Source organism: Rhinolophus sinicus, linkage group LG03 (assembly GCF_036562045.2).
Source record: "Rhinolophus sinicus isolate RSC01 linkage group LG03, ASM3656204v1, whole genome shotgun sequence".
NCBI classification, from domain to species: Eukaryota; Metazoa; Chordata; class Mammalia; order Chiroptera; family Rhinolophidae; genus Rhinolophus; species Rhinolophus sinicus.
In genome coordinates this window covers 167,025,076-167,049,942 of record NC_133753.1, presented here as the reverse complement: position 1 = coordinate 167,049,942, position 24,867 = coordinate 167,025,076, and the positions used below count along the sequence as shown (strand labels likewise).

General features: G+C 36.4%; 1 protein-coding gene across 1 annotated transcript in view; it reads left to right on the top strand.

Annotated features, from left to right (window-relative positions):
• Positions 1-24,867, top strand: part of ITGA2 (integrin subunit alpha 2) — a 91,391-nt gene that overhangs the window by 26,141 nt on the left and 40,383 nt on the right. The window contains exons 3-9 of the mRNA XM_019736238.2: positions 12,101-12,210; positions 14,597-14,688; positions 17,873-17,987; positions 18,160-18,287; positions 20,645-20,793; positions 24,066-24,216; positions 24,493-24,658. Of these exons, the coding sequence (XP_019591797.2) occupies positions 12,101-12,210; positions 14,597-14,688; positions 17,873-17,987; positions 18,160-18,287; positions 20,645-20,793; positions 24,066-24,216; positions 24,493-24,658 (911 nt within the window). The remainder of the gene's footprint in view (positions 1-12,100; positions 12,211-14,596; positions 14,689-17,872; positions 17,988-18,159; positions 18,288-20,644; positions 20,794-24,065; positions 24,217-24,492; positions 24,659-24,867) is intronic.

The window sequence follows — 24,867 nt, the reverse complement described above, 5'->3', positions numbered from 1 at the left end:
AATAAATGACAATGGACCATTTCTCACCATCTTTTCTGCTGTCCCCTGATTGAAGCCAACACGAGCCTTGCAGGCACTGCTGTAGGTCTCAACTCCTGCTGCTTTTCTTACCCATCTTTACTTTCCTCATCACAGCCAGTGTGGACTTTTTAAAACCAGATGCAAATAATGTCACTCCCTAGATTAAACCCCTCTCTGGCTTTCCACTATAAGCAGAAAAGTTAAAATTCCTTAAAGGATGCTTCATGGTCTGGTCTCAGTCAGCCTCTCCTATCTCCTGTTTTACTCCGTCACCCTTGTTCACTGTGCTCCAAGAATTCTGTCATTTGTCTGCCCCTTGAACACACCAAACTCATTCCTGCTTCGAAAATTCTGCACATGCTTTACTCCTGGAAGGAACAGCCTTCCCAAGATCTTCACTTGGCTGGATGGTTCACATCTTTAGCACTTCACCACACCTCCTAGTCCCTCTCTAGCCTTTTGTGTTGATTTATTTTCCGTATAGCAGTTATCACTATCTGAAATTATCTTTGTTTGTTTATATGCTCATGACCTGTCTTCTTCCCTGTCTCTGACGATAGGGATATTGTTTTGTTCACTGTGTGTCCTCAGAACCCAGAGTGGAACCTGGTTTCAAGTAGAAGCTCAATAACTATTTGTTGAATGAAAGTCTTATTTCCATATGATTCATCCAAGGAACTCTACAAAGTGAAGTATAGTAGATTGATTTAAGTATGAGCTGAACAAGACCTTCTGACGCACTCCACTCTGATGGTCTACTTCATAAGCGTGGCCTTGCTGAGGACAACCTAGCAGTAAGCTTGAGCTTATTCTTTTTAAGTAACAGTTTTTCTTAGTTAGTGTAACTCTAACTAAGAGAAAGAATCACCATCAGTAATGGATGTATTAGAAACGATAAGCTTATCAAGGATTGTAGGGCAACTCAACAATTGGTTACATTGCAGGTTGGAAGTTGAGTAAGACCAAAAGGAACAAAAAGTTGACTGGAACCTAGTATGCAGAGGCCTGGGAAACTGTGAGGCAACCATATCCTCTTTCTTTCTCCAGAATTCCTTCTAAGGACACAAAATATTGTTAAAGGGCAAGTGCATTAGCCCTGTGGTGAGATTCTGGTGCTGATAGAGTTATGTCAAGACCAAGAACACCAGACATTTCTAAATCCTGCCTTGGCCTTCTCATGACATTCCTGAAAGATGTATAAACATAGGACAATGGTTCTTAGGAAACAAGGTACCACTCTCTTATTGGCTGGGCTAGTGCTTTTAACTTCAGTGCAGAGCTTTGTAGTAGGGTGCACTATTAGCTTTTCAAGGCCTTACTTCCCTCCAGCTCATATAACCATCCACTGGTATGAGCACACCCCACCACGCCAGAGGAAGAGAAGGGAGAGGACCTGTGTGACCTCAAGGGCTAAGCCCTATGGAGGTGTTAGCAGGAAGGAAAGAGAACAAAAGCTGGCCTGGATGCCAGGCTGGGTCCTTTCACTGATCTGGTCTTGTAAAGCAGAGAAGCAGAAGAGGCCAAGTCGTGGACATGATCTTTAATCCACTGCAGGCTAGAAACTATGTGAGGTGCAAAGTACAAAACAGACCTTGACTTTAAGGCATGTGGGGTAATCGGTGAGGAAGATTTACATGCAGAGTAGGCAGCCATGAATATTGCTGGAGACAGAATAATTGCCAACCCCTTGTAGCTAGCCATGTGTGTGTTCTTTTAGTGTCACTAGCTATATTAATTTACTATTAAGAGCTTATTTTCTCTTCCCAACGCCTGGGATATTAGAGGGACAAGGTTTCCTCCTGAGCTCTCTCTTTACAAAGGTGTCTTGCCGCAGAGGGCAGAGCGTGACAGGACCCAGGTGAGTGGGTTTTCCCACTCCAGTGCTGGAATGGGCCGCAATTAGGACAAGCAGCCTTCACAACTCTCGGGCTCAAGGAAAATAATATGAAGTTTAAAATCCAGAAATGCCTATTTGTTTTGACAATTGGCAATGTGCCGTTCTCCACTCCTAATTTATGACAGTTGCACAGATGTTATGGAAGTAGCAGATGTGGGAAGGACTGTTTAAACATTAACTTTCCTTCTGATACTAATCAAGTTAACTTTGGCACAGAAAGTGGTATTACTATGAATTCTTTTAAAAACTATGGATCTTTTTTCTTTAGACTATATATATATATTATATACATAACATATGTTATGTATATAATGTATATTGTATATTATATATTATATATGTCATATATAATATATGTTATATAGTCGTATATATTTTATATAATACACACATGCACACATATATATGTTATATAGGTATATATAATGTAACATGTTTTATATATAATATATAATTATATATATTATATATAATACATGCACACATATATTTTCTATATAATATATAGGATATATATGTTATATATTATAATAATTATATGTCATATATATTATATATACGATACATATATAATACACACACACGCACACATGCACACACAATTTTATTTTCTTTACTCCCTTACTGCTGCTGATTTGGTACCGTTTTCCTCTGCTTACTTTGACTTTCTTTACAATCTGTCTTGTTGAGCGCCAACTCCATGTCTCAGCCCTTTCCTTCCTTCTGACAACTCACAGCTCTAGTCTGAGTTTCCTTAAATCACACTCCACTGTTTTTAAAGTACAACTTTAGCTGTTCCATATGTCTCATGTTTATAAGAATTTATACGCACATTTCATATTGAGATCTGCAAGATTTTAACAAAATCTTTTACTAGTTTTATTATATTTTTATTACACTGAGGAATTTACTCTAGAAATAGTGGTGATATGGCTTTGAGAATTCTAGAGCCTTTTTAACAGTCTCAATTGCGCTAGATAATTTTCAAAGCAAGATGACCTCCAGGCAAAGCGCCAGAGTTACCCCTCTGTCCATAAGTAAAGTTGTGGTCTCTTCTCCCTTCCTGGTAGGCAGACAGTCATCCTGCCAGGGAGCCTTCCCTCATTTTACACACAGGATGTTCAAATGTAGATGATGCAATTCTTATCACAAACAATTGCACAAAGGATTGAGATACGTTTAAAATCATTTCCTGGAATCTTATAATTATACACACTAGTTCTGTTTGTCTACTCTGAAGGCCTATCCCCAAGAACAATCTGAGCTCATTTTATGACTCAAACACCTTAGAACATTGCAATCACTTGTGTAATGAGGACTGTCTGGGAACTGAGGGTATTTCCAGCTGTGGAAATATATGTTCTTGTTCCAGGGACGACTAGTGCATGCTTATTCCTTAAGAAAATAGGAGAAATACAATGAACATGTGTCATGCCCAACAAGAAAATTTCATCTACATGTGAGCTTGTATTATAGTTTTAACTTTCTAGTTAAGAAAAAAACTTAATAAAGTTCTATGTGTGCTGTAAATACAATAGATTGCAAGAGATATGTCTGTAAGAGAATTTTAGATAAATAATAAAGGAGAAACATTCAATTTTATAACAAACATCAAAGATTATGTCCTATGGTATGTCGGTAATAACAACGCCTGGTTTTTTTTTCAGTATTCTTTTCTTCACCAAACACACTATTCAGAATAATTCTAAGAGCTTTGTAAAATTATTGTCCCTGTTACAAATGAGGGGACTGAGACTTAGGTTAAGTAGTTTACTTAAGATTACAGAGCTAGTTAGGAATAAATCTAGGGTAGAGAAATGCAAAACAGAGATAAAGTGTGCTAAATGACCATATTTTTATAAATCTTTCAGGAGAGTGGCAGACTGCAATTGATAAATAATTTTTATAAATAATTTTATAAATTATATTTATCTATCGTTTCATATAAACTATAAAGTAACAGAATTTATAAATAATATTTAAATATCGTTTCATATAAACTTTATAAAGTAAGAGAAACTTCCTTCCATATTTTCTATTGGAAGTTCTGTTACAGGAAAGTGTTTCCTGGACCAGGGTGACAGTTAGCATCTGTCTTTTTATTGTCTCATGGAGAAGGATTTGTCATTCTCATGTAAGCCAAGAGCAAGAGCAAGGGTTTTACCCTCAGCTTCACCACCACGAGCTGGGCAACTTCGAGAAAGTCACACAACCTCTCTGGGGCCCACAGAGAGTCCTATCACGACCAAACCTGTGTGCTTTGAGCACCTTGAGACAATAAATGTAAAGCACTTCGAAAACTAAACCACTGTGCATATGTGAGGTGCTCTCATGAGCACTGTATAAAAATATATAGGAAGAAAATCAGGATTAATAACTAGCTCCTCCCTACAGCTCTCCCTCCACTGCTCCTCAACCATTTCTCATCTGTCATGGGTTAGCGTCCATGCATATTGAATTGGCTTCCGTCCATTTCTTCTTCTTGGCCATGAATGCTATTCTGATCCCTTTTCCAAAATAACCCTATCATTAGAGCCTTAAAATATTAGCCAATATCATCCTTTATGCTTCTTTCTAAGTATAAAATTCTCCTGCCATTAGGTTGTCCTGGCAGTGACATTTAACATGCTCACTTCATTAATTCACAGGGTTTGTGTTTATTTTAAATCCAGGACATATATTCCATTTTGTTCTTCCATTACATTTTAGTTATTTTCACTAACTTATAATTTAGTCCAATTTCTTTATTCTGTAAAGATATTAGAAATCTGACTTTAATCTATTCTTTCCCTTTTATTTTAAGTCTGAAAAATTTGTCAATATTTTTATGAATGATTGTTATGCGATTGCCATATAATTGAACCATTTCTCAACACTATTAATATAGGTATGCAAATTGGCATGTCTCCTATCAACAATGACTTGCTCTAGGCAAGTAGTAGAGGCAAGATAAATAGGGAACCAGTACCTTCTAGAATCCCATGCATTACCCTAGTGTTAATTCACCTACATTTGTCACACCATAGTTGTTTATTTTTTCCCCACTAAGTTAAAATAATCTTTATGGCTAAAATGTTTTAATAGTTTGTGTTATTTATCATAAATAAAAGTCAATAGTGAAAAGGACACTTTAAATATTCCCTGCTCTGACTTGCTTTTTTCTTCCCCACTCTGGACATGAACTTGTGTGTATGCCTACAAACACACATACACACCCATGTTTTGTGACTTGCATATAGGAGAGATCTGTTACCCCAGGATCTTTCAATGAAGGATCCATGAAGACCTTCAATGATCTGTGAAAATCCTCTGTGCCTCACACGGTCGTCTTATCACTTTAAGCCTTCCCCTATGTTAACACCTGACTATCTCTTTGTGGAATAAAGTTCATTTATAAAAGTGAATGGCACTTACACATACACACCTTCCTGGTGGCTAGTTGCCTGAAACTTTTCCCTCCGTCTAACTCCATCTGAAGAGGGAGCTAGAGAATGCTAAATGGCACAGGTGAAACCTATTTGTTAATTTGTTTATGGCCCATATGGTTGGAAAACAATGAGTGCCTCTCCTCCAGAAGAGTTGTAAGCAAATGAATATGATAGAAAGAATCTCAGATCTGGGCCTTGTTACCAGTTACAGGAACAGTTATAACACTTGGCCTCATGGAGAATTTATGAGGATCACAGGAGTTGATGCCTATAAAAAGTGTTTATGAACTGAGAAGCAGTTTATAAGTGTTGATTTTCCAATTTTTATCACTGATAAAACGACCATCTGCCAAAGTACCTAGCTGAAAGGTACTATCTCACGGGCTTTAATTTATAAAAATGTGGTGATCTTAAAATCATTTCTTTTCTCCCCACTGAGGCCCAAGAATTTATGTCATCACAAGTCTTTAAATTGAATTGTTTCAGCTTTTGATTTTTAACTTCAGGAAAACTGCATGTTGGATGAGTCAACATAACAGAATCAGTTTTTATTGATTAATTTGCTTCCAGTGCAAAGGCTAATTTATGAGACAACAGTAATGCTTAAGATGTTTTAGCCATAATGAGCTTGGTAACAACGCATCCAGGGTAACTGAAAGACCTTGAGGGTTTAGCCCTTCCACCACCTGAGAAAGGCATCTGGTAGCCAGAGAAGTCTGAGGCAATATAATGAGGCCTAGATACTAAAAATTGCCTTTCAAAATATGCCAAGGAGTATAACTATTATAATAACAGTATTTCCTAACAAAAGCTAAAAACGACCTCTTTTTCCCTGTCTTCCTCTTTCCCAGAGATACAAACTCTTCACGGATGAATTCTTTGCATCATAAATTCTTTTTAGTTACAAGCAGGAAACAGGTAGCCCTATGGCACTCACCAGACCCCTCGTGTTGTCAGTGGCCTGGAACTACACAATATAAGGAATAATATTTATATTTATGTATTATAGGGTTCGAAATTTCTCACATTAAATGTGGGTATTATAGACAATTGGCTTCTAATCCCAAGTGGAATATCCCCCTGGATGTCTGATAGATACCTCGAACTTAAAATACCTCATGCTGAACCCCTGAGCTTCTCTTACCTCAAAACCTTGCTCTACGGACAGTATTCCCCTTACCTGGCGATGGCCACTCAGTTCCTTTCAGTTTCTCAGCCAAAAACTCTGAGGTCATTCTTGACTCTATATTAAACAGCTAACCTCACAAGAAATACTGCTGGTCCTACCTTCAGAATATACCTAAAATAATGACACTGTAACCACCTCCCTCTCTACCATCCCCATAGGAGCGTTCCATCACCCCTTGCCTAAATTATTACATTTGCCTCCTAGCATCACTTTTGCCCCAATGCAGTCATTCTCAACAGAGCAGCCTTCAAAATCCTTCTAACATATGTCAGATCACATCACGACCGTGCCCCAAACCCTCTAATGGCCTCTTCATTTCACTCAGAGGAAAGCTGAGTCCTTACAATTTCCTACAAGTCTCTATGTGACCTGACCCCATTACTAATCTGACCCATCTCCTCCCACGCCCCGTTTGTTGCACTCTGGTCAGCCACAGGGCTTTTGCACTTACCGTTCCCACAGCCTGGACTACTCTTGTACCAGAGTCTTATGGTTTATTCCTTTATTTCCTTCAAGTCTTCGCTTAAATGTCACCTTCTCAGTGAGACATTCCCTAACCATTCTAATAAAAACCCAACACCTTCCACCCCACACTCCTAACTCAATCCTGTTTGTTTTTCCACAAAACATGGATCACAAAATCACCCTATATTTTACTAACTTATTAAACTTATTCTCTATACTTTCCTAGTAGAATAAGCTCCACAAGGCCAGAAATTTTTGACTGACTTGTTCACTAATGTATCCCCAATACCCAGTGCCTTGAATCAAGTCTGGCACATAGTAGGTCTGGCCACCATGTACAGCCTCATAGATTGTATACTGCACAAGGCCAGGGCACATCATTCATATGGGAATGGTACCCCCTGCAGTTGTGCGAATGTCAGCCCCATAGGATCTCAATAAACATTTGTCAAATCAAAGAAAACATGTTTTTCCCTACTATTTTTAAGTACCTCAGTTAATAACCCCTAGAAAAATTGCTTGGAGAGTTTAGAGAGACTCACAGACCAAAGGAAGATATTTATAACAGCCCCTGAATTGTGGGTTTAAAACTACCTATAGCACCATAAATACTGTTTACTAACGTAACAAAGTATTTTGAATTCCAGTGGAGGTGGGCAAATTGGCTATGTTTTGAAACTCTACATAATCACTATTTTCCCACAAGATAATTGAACAGTAAGTGTTATTTTAAGTAGTCTTGGAAGAATTCCCAGTTTCACTGTAGGAAAAGAGAAGTTTATATCTTGGGATTTTGTTTTGTTTAGAGACTCAGCACACACGACTGTTCATGCAGCTCTTTTGTCTGTCTGTGATTAAGTGAAATCCATTACTTCAAAGAGGCTTTGCCAAACTTCAACAGGGTTTACCCACTGACTTTTCCTGTTCCCTACCTTTGTAACATTCTCTCCTGGCGTGTCTCTTCCTGCTACAGCTGATTACCTGAAATTTTATAGGTAAATACATCAGCCTCCCTCATCTTCTTGTCTGATTAATTTAAGAATGTCACCGTTCCCTTGGAGTAGCCACTGGTGACGTCATCGCCTTTCCTTACAGGATGAGTTGTCAGGAAGCAGGATTTCACCGAGGCCTTTGGGTAGAAGTGGGGAGGAGACTGGAAACGTTGCCAATCAAGGAGGTGGCCGTGGTTTTAGAAACAGTCTTTGTAGTCACTGGCATTGCCCGTAGGCTACTAATTCATGTGGTTCGTGATATTTAAAAAAATGTGTCATATATAACGAGGATACCTTGTTGTTCTTCATCAGTCACCAGAATGGTCTGGTTTTCACTGTTTTCAGTTGTCTGTGTTAAGCGTTTAACGTGGCCTAATCCTGGCAGAGATGTATATGTATTCTCTGAGAGAATTTCAAGGACCTTCACATCCTTCTTGTTAAGTGTCACTCACTGTGCGGCGCTTGCCTTTGTCTCCTTCCGTCTGATTAATGGAGGAGGGCCTGCCCTCACAGTGGTGGTGGAGGTTTTGCTCCCGACACAGACTTCACAGTCAGCTTTTGCTGAAATAAACACAAGTGTGATGCATGGTAAATATGTGGAAACCGAATCAGGAAAATGTCCTGAGCTGCGAGGTTATCAATCCTGATTTCTTCGAAGAGGTGGAAGGAGGTGAGGGGGTGAGTGTCCAGGGAAGGCTTAGTCGATAGGAAACAGCAAGTAGCCTTTTGAGCTTTGTCACCAAGAAAATGGATAGCTAGTGGTGCAACTTTATTGCCAGAAGCTCTGAGGGAGAAAAAAGGGTTAAATTTTAGATGAGAAACACTTAATTTTTGTTCTTTAGTGTGTTTCTCTGGGCTGCGGTGAGGATGGATGGGAAATGTTCACAACAGAAGTTACTCAAATTACCACATTTGATACTATCTGAACATACTTTGTTCTTACCTGTGTTGTAAACAGGGTATCTAGAGCCTCCACAAAAGTGTGGATGTGCTTTTACAGGATGACCTTTGTCCTTCCAGGCTGCAGCCCCTCTATACACCACAAAGCCACACCCCCATCTCAGTAGGTGTGGCCTGACCCTCAGTTTCCACTTTCTATTCCTTGATGATTCTGGAACCTAACCCATCTTTTCAGATAGTTTTCCCAGTCTGGGCCCTGTGCCAGGCCTTCTTGCAGCTACAAAGGAGAATTGACTTAGGGTGATGAGCTTGGGCTTCAGAATCAGTTACATTTGGCTCTCACTAAGGGTGTGGACACGAGTAAGTTGCTCATCTCTCTTTGTCTCTGTGGTTCCATCTGTAAAATGGAGATAAAATAATCTTAGGCTCACTTTGCACATTAAATTAGATAATGTTTTGAAAGCCTCACACACATTACCTGCTGTCGTTAAGATTTGCTGTAATTAATAGAAATCCCCAGCATGCCAAGAAACAGACACACTTCCTACTAAAGTTTCTTGCTAGAAAGTGCTATTGTGTTCCCTACAAAGACTCCACAGTCAGCTTTTGCTTAAATACAAGTTTGATGCATAGGAGATATGTGGAAATTGAATCAGGAATAGCTGACAGAACAGTAAGAGTATAATGCTTTCCTCTCTGTTCCTCTCATCTTGGTTAAGTTTTTTTCACCTCTTTTTTTTTTCTTCTTAACTTGGACAAAAAGAAATTCTCAGTAAGAACATAATTAAAATTTTTCTACTTAACTTTTTCTCAACCAAGTTCTCTTAAATAATAATGTAGGATCATCCATTCATTTGTTTGTTTATTTGTTTTTTCATTCATTCTTTCAACAAGTAGTTACTCCGTGCTACAGCGCAATTCCTAGCCCTCGTGGACAGTTCTTCTCAAGGGGGGGATTTAGTCAGTAGGCAGGCAGTTACAGGGTAATGGGATAAAAACGGGGTTAGGGAAAGTCAGAGGCTATGGAGGTACTCAGGAAAGCCACCTTGTCTGGATTCAGAAGAGCCTTGGGACCTCCTGGAGCAAGTGGTGTCTAATGGGAGACTTAACTAATGAGTAGAACTTTGCCAGGCAGGGAACAGCATGTGTGAAGCAAGAGAGACTCTAATTTGGTGCAGGAGCTGAGTTCAGTATGATTGAAATACAGAGTTTCAGGAAGGTTCATGGAAAGAAACAGAGTTGGTGAAGTGAGCAAGAGCCAGATTATCTCCTTATTTCTTTCTTATACTTTAAGATGTGTCCTACACACAAAAATCCGAGGTAATGCTGTGTAGTCCCACTATGGAATGAAGACCAAGGACTTGTGCAGATAGAGAAAAACAAGCAGCTGGAAGACAGTTTTCACAGTACAGTCTTCAAAAGTTTCCCAGTTTCCTCTGAGTTGTCAGGAATTTCCTCTAAGTTGTCGTGAAGACCATCAGATATGCTCAAACATGCATTTCAAATCCTACTACTGATTCTCTCCCTTCATTAAGGCAAATATTGGGACTTACCAATAGCCCACATTTAGGTGTCTGTATTTTTCAAAACCTTAACGTATATGCCTGGTATTATTGTAACCCTATCTATGGGTAATATTTTAATAGGTAAATCATGCTAAATTTTTTGCTCATAAAAAGACAAAACTCTTTCAACTCTAACCTTAATCAAAGTTAACAGAATTAAAGTATTCAAGAATGCTCTATAAAATATAAGTTTGAGAATAATTACATAAGATGAATAAGGGGAGAAACTTATTACTGAATCATTAACTGTCTCTCAAAATAATCCGTATTTTCCTCTTTCCATGATTGTTCTTGCTGTTTTCTCTGCTAAGAAGGCCGACTACCACCTTCATCCTTTGATATTCATTTTTGTATTCTTTGTCCATTTTAATATTTGTTCCAGAGGGGAACTTATTCATGTGTTTTCATTCATTTGTATTATTATTACTTTAGTTGTCATGTATTTAAAACATTTTACTAGATTTAGTTAACAGAAGTGTGCCTTAGACTTCTTTTTTATCCACTGTAGCACTTAGCTTGGGCATGTGTTGTTTAATTGATAATGATAGGATATTTATACAGAAGGCCTATGAAAGAATTTAAGTTTCATAGATTATCTATCTGTGATAATCTATGAAACTTCTCAACTTTGACAAAGAAAAAATGTTGACTCAGATACTCTTCCTTAATAGCTGAATGCTGCTGAATAATTAACCTGCTATAGTTTCTAAAAATCAGACTGTTTTGCAGGCTCCTGTCCATTTCTCTGTGACCAGAGAGGTTCTACAGGGAAAACCATAGTCTCTAGTTGGGGAAGCTCAAAAGGAAGTGAAACTGACGAAGGGGAGGATGTGAGCACCCATCTCTGACCTCTATATCCTGTATTATTGCTGTAAACATGATACACATAAGGAGAACCCCGTAGTGCAGTTGCTTTGTAATTTTGCTAATGATCCTCTTATATAGACAATAAACATAAAGCCACTTAGCTAACTCATCTGTTTGTTCCCTAAGTAATATACGAAAGTGCTTAGGGAATAGAAACACTTAACAAATGTTAGTTTCTGTTTTTGGTTTTAATATCGTTTCCTTCTTTACAGTTATGCTGACCAATATGACAGCCACTAGCCATCTGTGGCTACTGCACACTTGAAACGTTACTATTGTTTATATTGATATGTGCTCTAAGCATAAAGCAAACACTGAATTTCAAAGATTTGGAATGGAGAAAAGTAATGTCAAATAGCTCATTAATAATTTTTATATTGATTGCATGTTAGTTTGGATCTATTGTGTTAAATAAAGTATAGTCTTTAATTTCACATGTTGCTTTTTATTATTTTATTAATGTAGCTACTAGGAAACTTAAAATTACATACGTGGCTCACATTTGTGGCTTGTATTATGTTTCTGTTGGACAGCACTGCTTTAAAGAGGCCTCCCTGGGAGTTGTGGCAAGACAGCTGTATTGTAGACATTCATCAAGGATCTGATCAGCAAAGGGGAAGGAAAAAGATCAAATTTTAGCTGAACAAATACGAACTATTCATGCATTAAAAATTGAAATCAAATGTGGTTTTCTTTTTCAGTCTTGTGGTTAATTTTATCTTTAAGAAACATTAGCTAACATGCTATATCTAATGAAAAAGAATTCCTATTTCTAGGTTACTAGTTGGCTCACCTTGGAGTGGCTTTCCTGAGAACCGAATGGGAGATGTGTATAAATGTCCTGTCGATCTGTCTACCCCTACGTGTGAAAAACTCAATTTGCAAAGTAAGTTGTAATTAGCATTGTGATATTTTACAAATACAATCTGATTTGTTATATACACGATTAAAAAAATAACAAAACCAATGATAGCTCTAGCTTAAAGAAATAGAGACCGCTTTTTTTGCCTTTATCTCTTTAGTCATATGGGCCCAATTATATCAAAATTTCCAAAACAGTTTGAAGACTTGATTTAATAAGGTGCCTGGGAAATATGCAGCCTCCTGTACCATCTGCCCCTCCCCAGACTATGAACCAGTTTCAGCCAGAGTTTAGGATTATTTTGTTGATTATTTACAAAAATCTGAGGCTATCCACACCAAATGATTTCATGCTAATAAAATATATTCACAATTGGGAATTATCTGTAATTGTTTGTAATTGCTATTTTAATTATCCACATCAGATGCTTTCTATTAAGTGCAAAAAGTTATTAAAGGTACAAGACTGGAAACCTAAATGAGTCATAGTTCCACACAGCATTTCGTGATGCAAGTAAAAAGTTACTTAATTTGATCATCATCATCATCATCCAAAAAAGCCAGCACTGAGGAGTCTTAGCATTCTGAAGAATTAAGGCCTGGATTAGGAACATACAGTGTTACGGAAATCAAGGGGAAAAGAGATTCAGAAACAGTGATTAAGACTTACAAACAAAGGTGGGAGTGTTTCTTACATGTTTCCATATACTTGCTTTCCAGCACCATTTCTGGCTCAATAAACCTATTTTTAGTGAGGTGCAAGGAATATTAGTGGTGTCAAATGATAGAGGTTGAAGAATATGAGGATTGATTGCAGACCATCATTGTATTTAAGGAGGTTGTGGGTGGTCTAAATGAGTGCTTGCCAAACATTTTGAACACTCACCATACATATATAACATATATATGATACATACATAATATATATGATGCACATATAATAGATATATATGATACAGATATAAATATGTATGCATGTATAAAATCTGTGAAAATAATAAAAATATATACATTAGGGATGAGTGCTCAAAAGTTTTATTATATCACCCCTAATGTTTCATACCCTCTAACTTTGAACACTCACCTCTAATGTAAATATTCTATTTTAAAAAATTATTAACATATACATGTACTGACATATTATCTTCCTAAATAAAAATAAATTTAAAAAAATAAAAACATGCACATAGAAGCTTTATTATTTTCTTTCTGTGCTCCATATTATCATATTTTGTAACTTTCTTGTCTAGAGTATAAATCCAACAGTGTTGAAAGAAGAACATAGATTACAGAGAATTTAGGAGTGGTGAGTAGTGAACAAGTATAAGGAGTGAAAGTAGACTTTTCATAAGTTGAGCAGTGAAGAAGAATTGGGGAAATAGTTCAATGGGGCAGCAGGGTTAGGGGAAGATTTTCTAATAAAAAGGGGGTGACTTATTTGTAGGGAGAGTGGAAGGAGGTGATAAAAAGAGAGTGACTCATAGTAAAGAATAGAGTTAACTGGATGGAATTAACATCACTGGTCCCTAAGAAAATAAGTCCTAGAAAAAAATGCTCCCTTCTCTAAAACACAAAGGAAAGAGAAAAAGTAAGAGTTCTAAGAATGGACTTTAGGTAGACAGGAGCGAAGCTGAGATTATCCTTTGAATGTGATTATGTTCTCTGCAGTATAAACAGGTTACTCAAAGAGTGATGGGATCTGAGTTGAGTTTGGAGGCTTGAGAAGAAGGATAAAGTTTTCCAACAGTCAACTTGAGACATGGGTAAATGAAAGTGGCAATGTTGGCTTGGCAGAGATTAAACAGCATGAGTAAATGACATTATTGAGGAGAATTGCAATGTTCAGTAGCTGAACAATGGATACAGTGGGTGATGCCCCGGTTCAGTGGGAGAGAGGAGGCTGGAAACATTTGTTATTCTCCATGATTAGTCTCATTATTTCCTTTTAAAATTCACTCACCTTTGAGCCAGATTCTACCATATGGCATTCCTTGATAATACTTTAAAGATTTTTTTTCTGATCCAGAATGAAACCTTAAATAGTTACCATGACCTTGGAAGGAACTAGGATGGCAATCTGGAGACCAACTGGTATCCTCAGAGGTGTTTTGTTTGGCCAACACTTTGTTTTTCAAAAATTTAAATTTAAATGCCTATATTTCATGCCCTCTCCACACTCTACACAGTAGTATCTTACATCTGCAGTCTCACACGTTTACAGGAGCTCCCTGATCACTGAGGCCTCTCATTTCGTTATATCTGACGATACATTATATTTGATGCAAGCACCTGGAGAAATTACATTAAATCTCATGCTATATATACACATGAGTGTGCGTAGGTTTCTTTTAACAACTTTAAATATATGGTGAAACTTTAGTCGCTCTTTAAACTTTTTTTCCCTTTGAAAGCTTTCACGAGCATTCCCAATGTTACTGAGATGAAAACCAACATGAGCCTTGGCTTGACACTCACAAGGAACGCGGGCACCGGAGGATTTCTCGTGAGTGTTTACTTTTCAAATCCTCATTCCCCTCAAGAAAGTATGAAGTCGGTGTCTCTCACCATCCCTCCTGTCAATTCAAATCTTCAGGTGTAAATGTTAGAGCTTGCTTTTTGGTCAGTCATGCTATGTAGATATCCAACATGAAATAGCACTCTGTTGATGTGTAGGCTTCTGAAGATATTCAGCAAAAACCATCGCCACAGAGTGTTTTGGAAAAGGGGAAAAAAAGTGGCATCAATTCCTTGCCCTTGGAAAATGTGCCTGGTTTTGTTGATAACAGAATTCCAGGTCTCATTTCTCCTTCCTCTAAGAACATTCAAGATAGGTTACCACTAATTCAGGAAGTAGGATTCATAGCCAAAAAGTATTTTAGTTTTTAATCATTTCCTCTAACCTTTGGCTAATCTGATATTATTGAAGGCATAGCTCGGTCTCTCATCTTATTTTATGTTAGTGTTTACTTTCTCTTTGTTTCTAGAATGTTGTCAAAAGACATCACAAATCAGTGAAATAGAATGCCTTATTTAACAAGGTGGGACAATTAGTTGGTTAATAACTTGCATATCCAACTATACTTTCAAGTGAATTAAAGAGTTAATATATCAAAGTAGAAGAAAGTAGAAATTTTCTGAGGGAAGAATTTCTGAGTTTAGAACTAACAGAAGAAATAATATAGGAAATTGTTGAAAAGATTTGACTATATAATAAAATTAAAACCTTTGCACATCAAAAAAAGTTTAACGGCAAATGAAAATCCAATTTTAATATACATTTCCACCAGCATACCCTAGATGTATCACCATGTTAAAATTGTCTTAGAAAGCTTATTTTACCATCTCATTAGTTATAGCTATACCATTGACATGCTAACCTAGAAGTCTATGTGTATGAGTATAACTGGATTATTCTAAAATGTAATCAATTTTGAACAATATCAGTCATCTTTTCACTAACAGATATTAGTATTCAGACAGACTTCGGCCCACTAAGTAAATTAAGTATTGCTTATAATATGTATTCCATCAGTGCATAAATGAATATTGCAATGAATTTTTATGGTTTATAATATTCCAAAATCCTTATAATAGAATCACTTTCATCTTTTTTATTTGCTTGTTTGTTTTTAAAGTTGAATAAATTCAGAAAGAGTAATATATTGAGATATAGGGATTAGAGAATGCACTGCAAAAGTTTTTAACCTGTAACTTCAGATAGAGTAAAATAAAATTGCATGAGAATTTAAGAGATTAATTTAACAAAGTAGGGAGCAGAGAGGGAGAGGAAGGTAGCAGGGAAGGAGAGGGGGGAAAATAAAGAAGAAAGAAAAAAGCCAAAACTTCCTTTACATACCTAAAAGATCAAACCTTAAGATACTCTTAAGAATTATTTGGAAAAGACTGACAATCATCACATTTTTTTGAACCTTCTTAAAGTTCTGGGCTTTAAGCAGGAATGTAGTTTTGGCATTAACAATTGGCATATTCTAATTTCAATTTCTTAATGCTGTTTTCCATTGCTTTTAAAGCAAAAGGAATAATTTTTTGAATATTTCATGAGTTATTATTTTTCATGGTGATTAGAAAAAAACAACTTGGGGATGGAGATATAAGAATCAATAATTGTATCTGTTGTTTGATAAACTACCAAAGGCATCAATTATGATTCCCCCCTAATTGGCAAAATGAACCAGTTTTATAGGGGGGAAAACTAGCCTTGTTCATCGAGCATGAAATCTGACTACAGCTGCTTTCTTCTCCTTTAAGCTACCAACAATTAAACTGGGTCAGATAAATTTCCTTTTATTTTTCCAATAGCTTTCTGCAAGTCCACTCTTTTCTGTTCAATTTTAATAACCGGTCCACAGCTCAACATAATGTCAAACTTTGTAGATGTTTAAGATCTTGGCTTCACTTCTCTTTCCCATTTTCTTCCCTTTTATATCTAATGATTTTAATATTATTTGACCTAATATTTCCAGTGTGCTTTAGCCATGATTTAATCAAGAGTCCTTGGCATTTAAGGGCTGCTGAAAAGGGGAGACTTGGGATTGGGTTAATGGAGAGATGAAGAACTGAAGCACAGATGATGTGGGCAAGAAAACAGAGTGCCAGCCTGGATGACTAAAGGTTTCAGGGATTGGAAATAAGTGTTCTGAAGTCCTCAAAGAAATCTTTTATAGCAAAGTTAAAAACTGGCAGTTCATGGACCTCATTTGTATTTGTTTAACATACAGAGTGTTGTTGTTGTTGTTTTTTAAACAGGATTTTCACACAAAATTTGTCCTCGTTGACTTTCCTTGAAAACTTGGGAGCTCTGGCAGCACCAAGCCTGTTTCACACCAATCAGTGGGCAGGAGCCGCAGTAGCTGTCCCTTAGTATAACACATGGGCTCTTCCTGCACCTTGGTGTCTACCTGGCCCCAAGCACCCTTGTAGGTTTCCTACCTGGTCCTCGAACACATTTGGGTTTATGGTTTCTACTGAATACCGTGTTTCCCCAAAAACCAGATCGGGTCTTATATTAATATTTGCTCCAAAAGACACATTAGGGCTTATGTTCAGGGGATGTCATCCTGGAAAATCATGCTAGGGCTTATTTTCCAGTTAGGTCTTATTTTCAGGGAAACACAGCAGTATACCTGGAAGGGATAAGAGGATGCTAGCTAACAATTATATACCACTTCCTATTTACCCAGCACTGTTCTAACTCTTTTATACCCATCAATCCATTTAATCTTCACAACAACTTTAAAAAAGATAGAAGATATGATTATCCTCATTTTACAGATGAAACACCTGAGACCCAGGTAACTGAGAGACAAGAAATGAACTTCACACTCATCTTTCTTCTGGGTGTTCTCTGGAAGGAAAGCACCCCTTTGCTCTGGCTTGGTGGGTGACCCAATAGGCTCCTCCCTCCACAGACACCTGCCCTTGACGGTCCCAGTGCCCCTCTGCCCTGGAGAGACCTGCCACTGGGCACTGTATATCTGCCATCTCCCTCACTTCTGCTGGCTCTGGCTCACTTTCACTCAAAGGAATTTTTTACCTGTTAGTTTCAAGAATTAACAATTCTTACTATTTTGTGAAAGAACAGAAATGATTTTTGAGTTTCACAAATGGAAAGGTAGAGGACTAACATCACCCGTGTTTTGTCTCTCATTGTTCTCATGGTTTTGAAGACATGTGGTCCCTTGTGGGCGCAGCAGTGTGGAAGTCAATATTACACAACTGGAGTTTGTTCCGACATCAGTCCTGATTTTCAACACTTGGCCAGCTTTTCCCCAGCAGTGCAGAGTAAGTTAAGAATGTGCAGAGGGTGGGAGCAATGCCTTACATTAAAAGAAGGGAAAACATTTATCAATGAGTGCCACCCAACCCCTCAACTCTATTTTAAGTCTCATTTTCATACGGGCGTGAAGTCTGACTTACCTATGGAAATCTGTTTCTCTTATCATCCTCTATGTAGCCTGCCCTTCCTTCATAGATGTTGTGGTTGTATGTGATGAATCAAACAGTATCTATCCCTGGGATGCAGTACAGAATTTTTTGAAAAAATTTGTACAAGGCCTGGATATAGGCCCCACAAAGACACAGGTATGGACATCAATAATCCATAAATTAACCCACAGCTTTCTTTCTGAGAAAATATTGTTAGATATGAGGTCTTAATTTTCACATTTGTCAAATCCCCATATTAATTGCATACGACTATAATGGTAATCTTGAAAGTTAATTGACACTTGTACTACATTGAGTTATTCATGTATGACTTTGCCCAATGCTGGTCTTTCAGTTTAGATTTCTATTTCTGACACAGGCATTGGACACAGAATATAGCATTTTAATCCTCTTCTTTATTGTTTCCTCTTCTAACTCATGAATTTATCAGTAAATTTTACAGTCCAGTATGTATTTTTTTCTTTACACCCACTCGGACTAGTAATGAATTTCTTTTGTTTACTCCTTGCTGGTAAAACAATTATCATTGAATTCTGGGATTTTTGTACATAAGTTTGTAGATAGTATAATTCTACCATTTATTATTTCATCATCTTTTATCATATTCGAGCCTAACTTCCTTTTTTTTTTTTTTCTACACAGGACAGGTCTTTTCATCAATATAGCTCTCTATATTTTAAGGAGTCTTTAATTTACTTTTCTGCCTTCTTGAGGTAGGCAACCAAAACTCGGGAGCAGAAGCTTCATGCTTCTATAAAACTAACTAGCATTTATTTTTAAAGCTCTGGAGTTGTTTTTCTTTATTTCTTTCTCATTGGATCTGCTATTTCGTGGGTCAGTGCATTGTAGCAGTACATTGGACCAGTATCAACAGGGACCAGTTCACGGAGTTGCCAGTGTATCTTCTTGTGTTGCAAAGGATTCTTCGGTGTTCAACATCTAGTAACAATTGTTGGAACATTTTTCCCCAAATACTTTGCTGTTATCTATATTGACCTTTGCTTTTCTGCTTTCCTACACAACATTATATAATCTTGTTATACTTTTTTCCCATTGAAATTGCTTCTTAATACCACGAGGACATTAATGTCTGCCAAAACTTTGGAGGTTTCAGTGTGGGTTTTCACCAGAAAATTCTGTTAAATAAGACTAGGTGTAGCTCTGGTTTCTGGAGAGTATCACTTCACTGGTAAAGCCGCTCATAAGAGAAGTTTTCCTCTGCATCTGTTTATTTTCTCTATCTCTAAATGAATTACCCCCATAACATGACTTATTTTGATAGTCTCTAGTATGAAATGCACAGCCCCCGTCTTCTTGTCATCCTATCCCAATGCATCTTCTTCATCTCTAGAGGTGGTTTTACTTAGTCCACTTATTGCTTTCTAAATGTGACCTTTCTGTAAGTCTTAATATACCACATTTCTTTAAATCCTCTCATTAGCCTTCCCCTTTCCCACACAGAAGTTCTAGGGCCGTGTCATGGTAGTTACAACCATCTTCCTCTCATTCTAGACTTTGAAATCCTCAGAGTTATTTTTGATCCTTTCTTCTCTCTCAAGTCTTCCAACTTATCCTAAAGGGAGGGACCAAGTACTATCATATTTTTGTCATCTACCCAGTGGCTGGTTAACTGCCTTCCTAGCAAAAGTAGCTGATTAAACTCAGAAATCCAGGCCTTGCCCCTTCCATCTTCCATATATGCTGACCTGTGTTTCAGAGACACTTTTTCCACTGATCTCTTATTGCCACTTCCTGCTCTGGAAGCCCCAAATCCTAGGCATAGAAAGTGATCAATGCTGAGGACAAAGTCATTAACAGAAGTGTTTGACCATCTTGATATGAAGGATTAGGATTATGTGCCTGAATATCTTGTTCAGAAGTTGTTCTGTTTCTCAGTTCTCTCAAATCATTCTCTAGAATGGCATTTTCTCAGAAGGCCAGAAACTCTTGCCCCACATGCATATAGAGCATCTTTCCTCCTGTGGTTAGAGGAAATGCAGCACAATAAATACATCCAAATTGACTGCATTGTTTTTTCTTGTAGTTAACGCTAATTGTTTGTTTATTTTATAATTATCCTCAATTGATGAGATGTAATCTTTAATCTATGACTTCTTATAATTCTTTGCATGTTTATATCCATTGTTAATTTAGAAAATTATATCATTTTAATCTTCCTCTTATGAACTTTATTCTAATACTTATCCATATTAAAATAGTATAGGACAATGCTTAAAAATTTACAGCTATAACACTTGAGAACCAAATTATACACAATAGTACTTCATCTTGCTTATTAATAAGTACTGCTACTGTACATTTACAGCCTCTAACAAAGTCATTCCATTGGAAGAAAAATAACTTCTTATGAACAAAGTCCAAATTGATTCCCTTAAGTCAGAGTCTAGATGCACTTTTGATTTTCATTCTATTGGTTAAATAAAGATGATTTATAACTTAATGGCAACTCTAATAAACTTCTGCTCTTGCAGGTGGGATTAATTCAGTACGCCAATAATCCAAGAGTTGTGTTTAATCTGAACACTTATAAAACAAAAGCTGAAATGATTAGAGCAACATCCCTGACACGCCAACATGGTGGGGACCTCACAAATACATTCAAAGCAATTCAGTACGCAAGGTAAGTTATGAAGCTAACAGGCCAATATTTTGATAAAATAGAAGTTCTTATAAATAACAAAAAGAAAAGACAAAGAAAAATAATATACCTGGTATCCACACTTAAATCAGAAATAATAAAGAAAAGTTTAAACATTCTGTAACTTAAACACTTTGAGAAGGCAGTAGGACACGTAATTTAAAAATCTTTGATTTCTAGTTTTTTCACGAAATATTGCATGAGTTTTTAAGATTTTATATGACATAAATGAACTTAAAAGACCTTAGGTTAAAACAGTAGGAAACAGCAATCTGGAAGTATTTGTTAATATTTATCATGGCTACAAACAACTTGAGCTAATGGAGCACTTCATGCTAATTAAGAATGGCCATAGAATCTTAAATGTTAATGACCTAGGAGTCTGAATCCAATTGAATGGGTTTATAATACTCATTACAATCTGGAGCAATGTGGATTTTACAACTATATAGCACTCTCCTAATTCTTAGCTCAGTTTCTCTCTTTTTGACCTTGTCCTTCACTCTGCTCGAATCAGATGCCTTTACAAAAATGCTAAACACTCTCCTATTGGGGGAAGGGGGTTATCACTTTGTGAGGGATACAAATGATAAATGTCTAACTATTACATTGTTTCATACACCTGAGACTAATAAAAATTTTTTTTTTTAAATGAAGATTAAAAAAATATGACAACAATCAGCACACCTTCCCTTAAACCTACTTCCTGCCTTTTTCATCGTGTTGTTCATCCCTTCCTTCTTCTTATTCCTTCGTTCCATTAATTACTTGAAAGAAGTGTCTATACTCCCTCCCTCCACCTCTTGAAACACATGGCTCTGCCACCAGGTAAACGTGGCCCCTTAATCACCCAGCAACGCAGTGGTCCTCCTCAAGCCTCACCTCTTTAGCGTCTCTTGAACATTCGGTGATGATGAGCACACACTGCTATTCCTGCTCCTGTTGCCATGACACCACAAACTTCTAGAATCCCTTCCAATTTTTGTCAACAATTTTGCCTCTTCACGGGCTCCTTTTCCTATTTTTCTTTCACTAAACAGAGCCCTCTTTTAATTATAGCCCTTTTCTCTTAGGCATTGTACCCATTTTCACAGTATCAGTGTCAGTCCTGTGTCAATTACCCCATTGCTATGTCAGCTCTGAACACTCCCAAAATTCACACAGGGACCCAGGTGATACTGAGTGTTGACTCACTTTTCAAATTCAATACATCCTAAACTGGCCTTATTCTTTTCCCTACCCCTCCTCATGACTTTGTTATTTCGATTCATGCTACTGCCTATTCCACCAGCCATTGAGACTAAAAACTTGATGGCTTTCTGTATTCTTTCTGTGCCTCCTTAGGTTTTGCATCTGATCAGTCACCACATCCTGTCATTTCTGTTTCTGAATTTCCTTGTATTTGCACCTTCTTTTCTCTGTGGGTATATTTTAGTTAGTGTTTCTATAAACTGGTGACTCTCCCTATATGTCTTGAAGGACTATGACAGAACTTGGGTGATTAAAAAGAAAAAGGCTAAAAGATAAGATGTCCTTTTAAAACACCATGTCAAATATAAAAGACCCACAGAAAAAGTTAATGGGTTTGATTATATCAAAATATAAAATTCTGTACAGAAGTAATATCACTAAAATTCAAAAGATGATTAATGAGTTGAAATTATTTACAGTATATATGCCTGGATAATTTTCTTTATTGACAAAAGATGTTACTAATCATTAAGAAAATGATAAATAACAAAGAAAAATGGGCAAAGATAAAGAAGTATCGAGTTCATAGAAAAAGAAATTCAAATGGCTAATAAACATATAAAGTGCTCATTATCCCTTCATAATGAAAAAATGCATATTAAAACTGTAGATATATATTATTTGTGACTTCTCAGAATGCCCCGAATTAAAAAGTTTAATAATCGTCACTGTTAAGGAAAGGAAGTGGTGAAATGTATTGTTGTACACTGATGGTAATATAAATTCCTTGAAGTTTTTGAAGGTCAATTTGACATTATCTATCAAAACTAGAAATATATATATATCCTTTGTTCCAGTTATTTTATCATACATATGCATTTGAAAATGTATGCCAAGATATATACACAAGGACATTAATTACTTATAAAATTCAAAGTGGCCTAAATACCCAATAATGGGGAATTTGTTAAATAAGTTATGATGCCTCCAAACAATGCCATATTATACTATTGTTAAAAAAAACACAAAGGCATCATACGTGTTGGTATGGAAAGATCTCTATCAAAATGAAAAGCAACTATATAGAATATGCTTCCATTCTTGTAAAGATATACACCTACATAAAACATTTTCTAGAAGGAAACATAAAATGATAATAATGAGTACCTTTGGAATAGGGGCTTGGTATCAAATTTTTGTTTTATATGTTTCCAAATGCTTTGATTTTTTTTTTAACATGTGCATTTATTACATTAAAAAAAATGTGTTGAAAAAGTAAATGATGCAAATTCAATGAGTAAAATTTATAACAGGAATGAATATCGTTGAGCTATTGATTAGTATTAATGAATGTATTTATTTATGATTTACTTACAGGATGGGGAATATAATCAATAATGTTGCATAGATTATGTAGGGTGCCAGATAGATACTGGACTTACGGGGGGATTACTTCATAGATTGTGTAGATGTCTGACCACTGCACTGTACACCTGAAGCTGATATAGAATAGTACTGAATGTCAACTATAGTTTTAAATATATATATATATGTTTACATCACAAGATGTAAAGTACAGCACAGGGAATATAGTAAATGGTATAGTAACCATTATATATAATGTTAGAGGGATAGTAGATGGGGAGGGGTTTATCACTTTGTGAGGGGAATAGATGTCTAATCATTATGTTGTTTTGTACACCTGAAACTAATAATAAAAATAAAACTGAAAAAATAGTATTAGTGGATTTAAGTTTCTTATCAAAGGTAATCCATAAGTCTAAGGATTCCTGATATAAATATGTACATACAAGTAATACATACACACACCATGGAACCCATGGAAATTATTTTTACTGCCAAGCAAGACTTATATTTTTATGTTTCTCTACAAACTATAAGTAGAATGTACTTAAATATGTCTACAGAACTGACATGGAGAGAATGTCTAAGTCACTATAGGTTATGCTTAAAGAAATCAGTTTCATATTTATATTTCTCATCAGAGGTCCACATATTAACTTCATCTTTTGATAGTGAATCTTTAATTTTATCTACCACAGAGATTTCGCTTATGCAGCATCTGTTGGTGGACGACCAGGTGCTACCAAAGTAATGGTGGTTGTAACCGATGGTGAATCACATGATGGTTCAATGTTGAAAACCGTGATCGATCAATGTAACAATGACAATATACTGAGGTTTGGCATAGCAGTAAGTGGATTTTCTTTTTAATTGTCTCTCAGTTGATGGGTAAATGTTTCTTTATATCATCACTTCCTAAGACTGCCTTTCTTGTTGGCTCTCAAAGCTTTATATTAAAAAAATTTTTTACTCTATCCCTGCTTCTTGCTGATTTTCAGTACCATCAAGTAAGGGGATGTGGATTTAATCCTCCAGAGGACCTACTGTGTTCAGAAATAGCCCAGAAAGTGCTAATTAGATAATTGGAATATAGCAGTAATGACCTTTTTCCCCTCTCTTTTCAAGGTTCTTGGGTACTTAAACAGAAACGCCCTTGATACTAAAAATTTAATCAAAGAAATTAAAGCAATTGCCAGTATTCCAACAGAAAGATACTTTTTCAATGTGTCTGATGAAGCAGCTCTACTAGAAAAGGCTGGGACAATAGGAGAACAAATTTTCAGCATTGAAGGTAAAAGAATTTCTTCTTTCCAAAACTGTTTTCAAGAATTCTTGATTTTATTACCACCTATTTTCTCTATTAATGTTAACTTGTATGCCTTGTATGAAAAGAACTCTTATAAATCAGTTAGAAAAATAGGCAAAGAACATGAATAAGTATTTTATAAAAGATAAAATACCAATGACCAATAAACATAAGAAAATATCCTCAATTTCAGT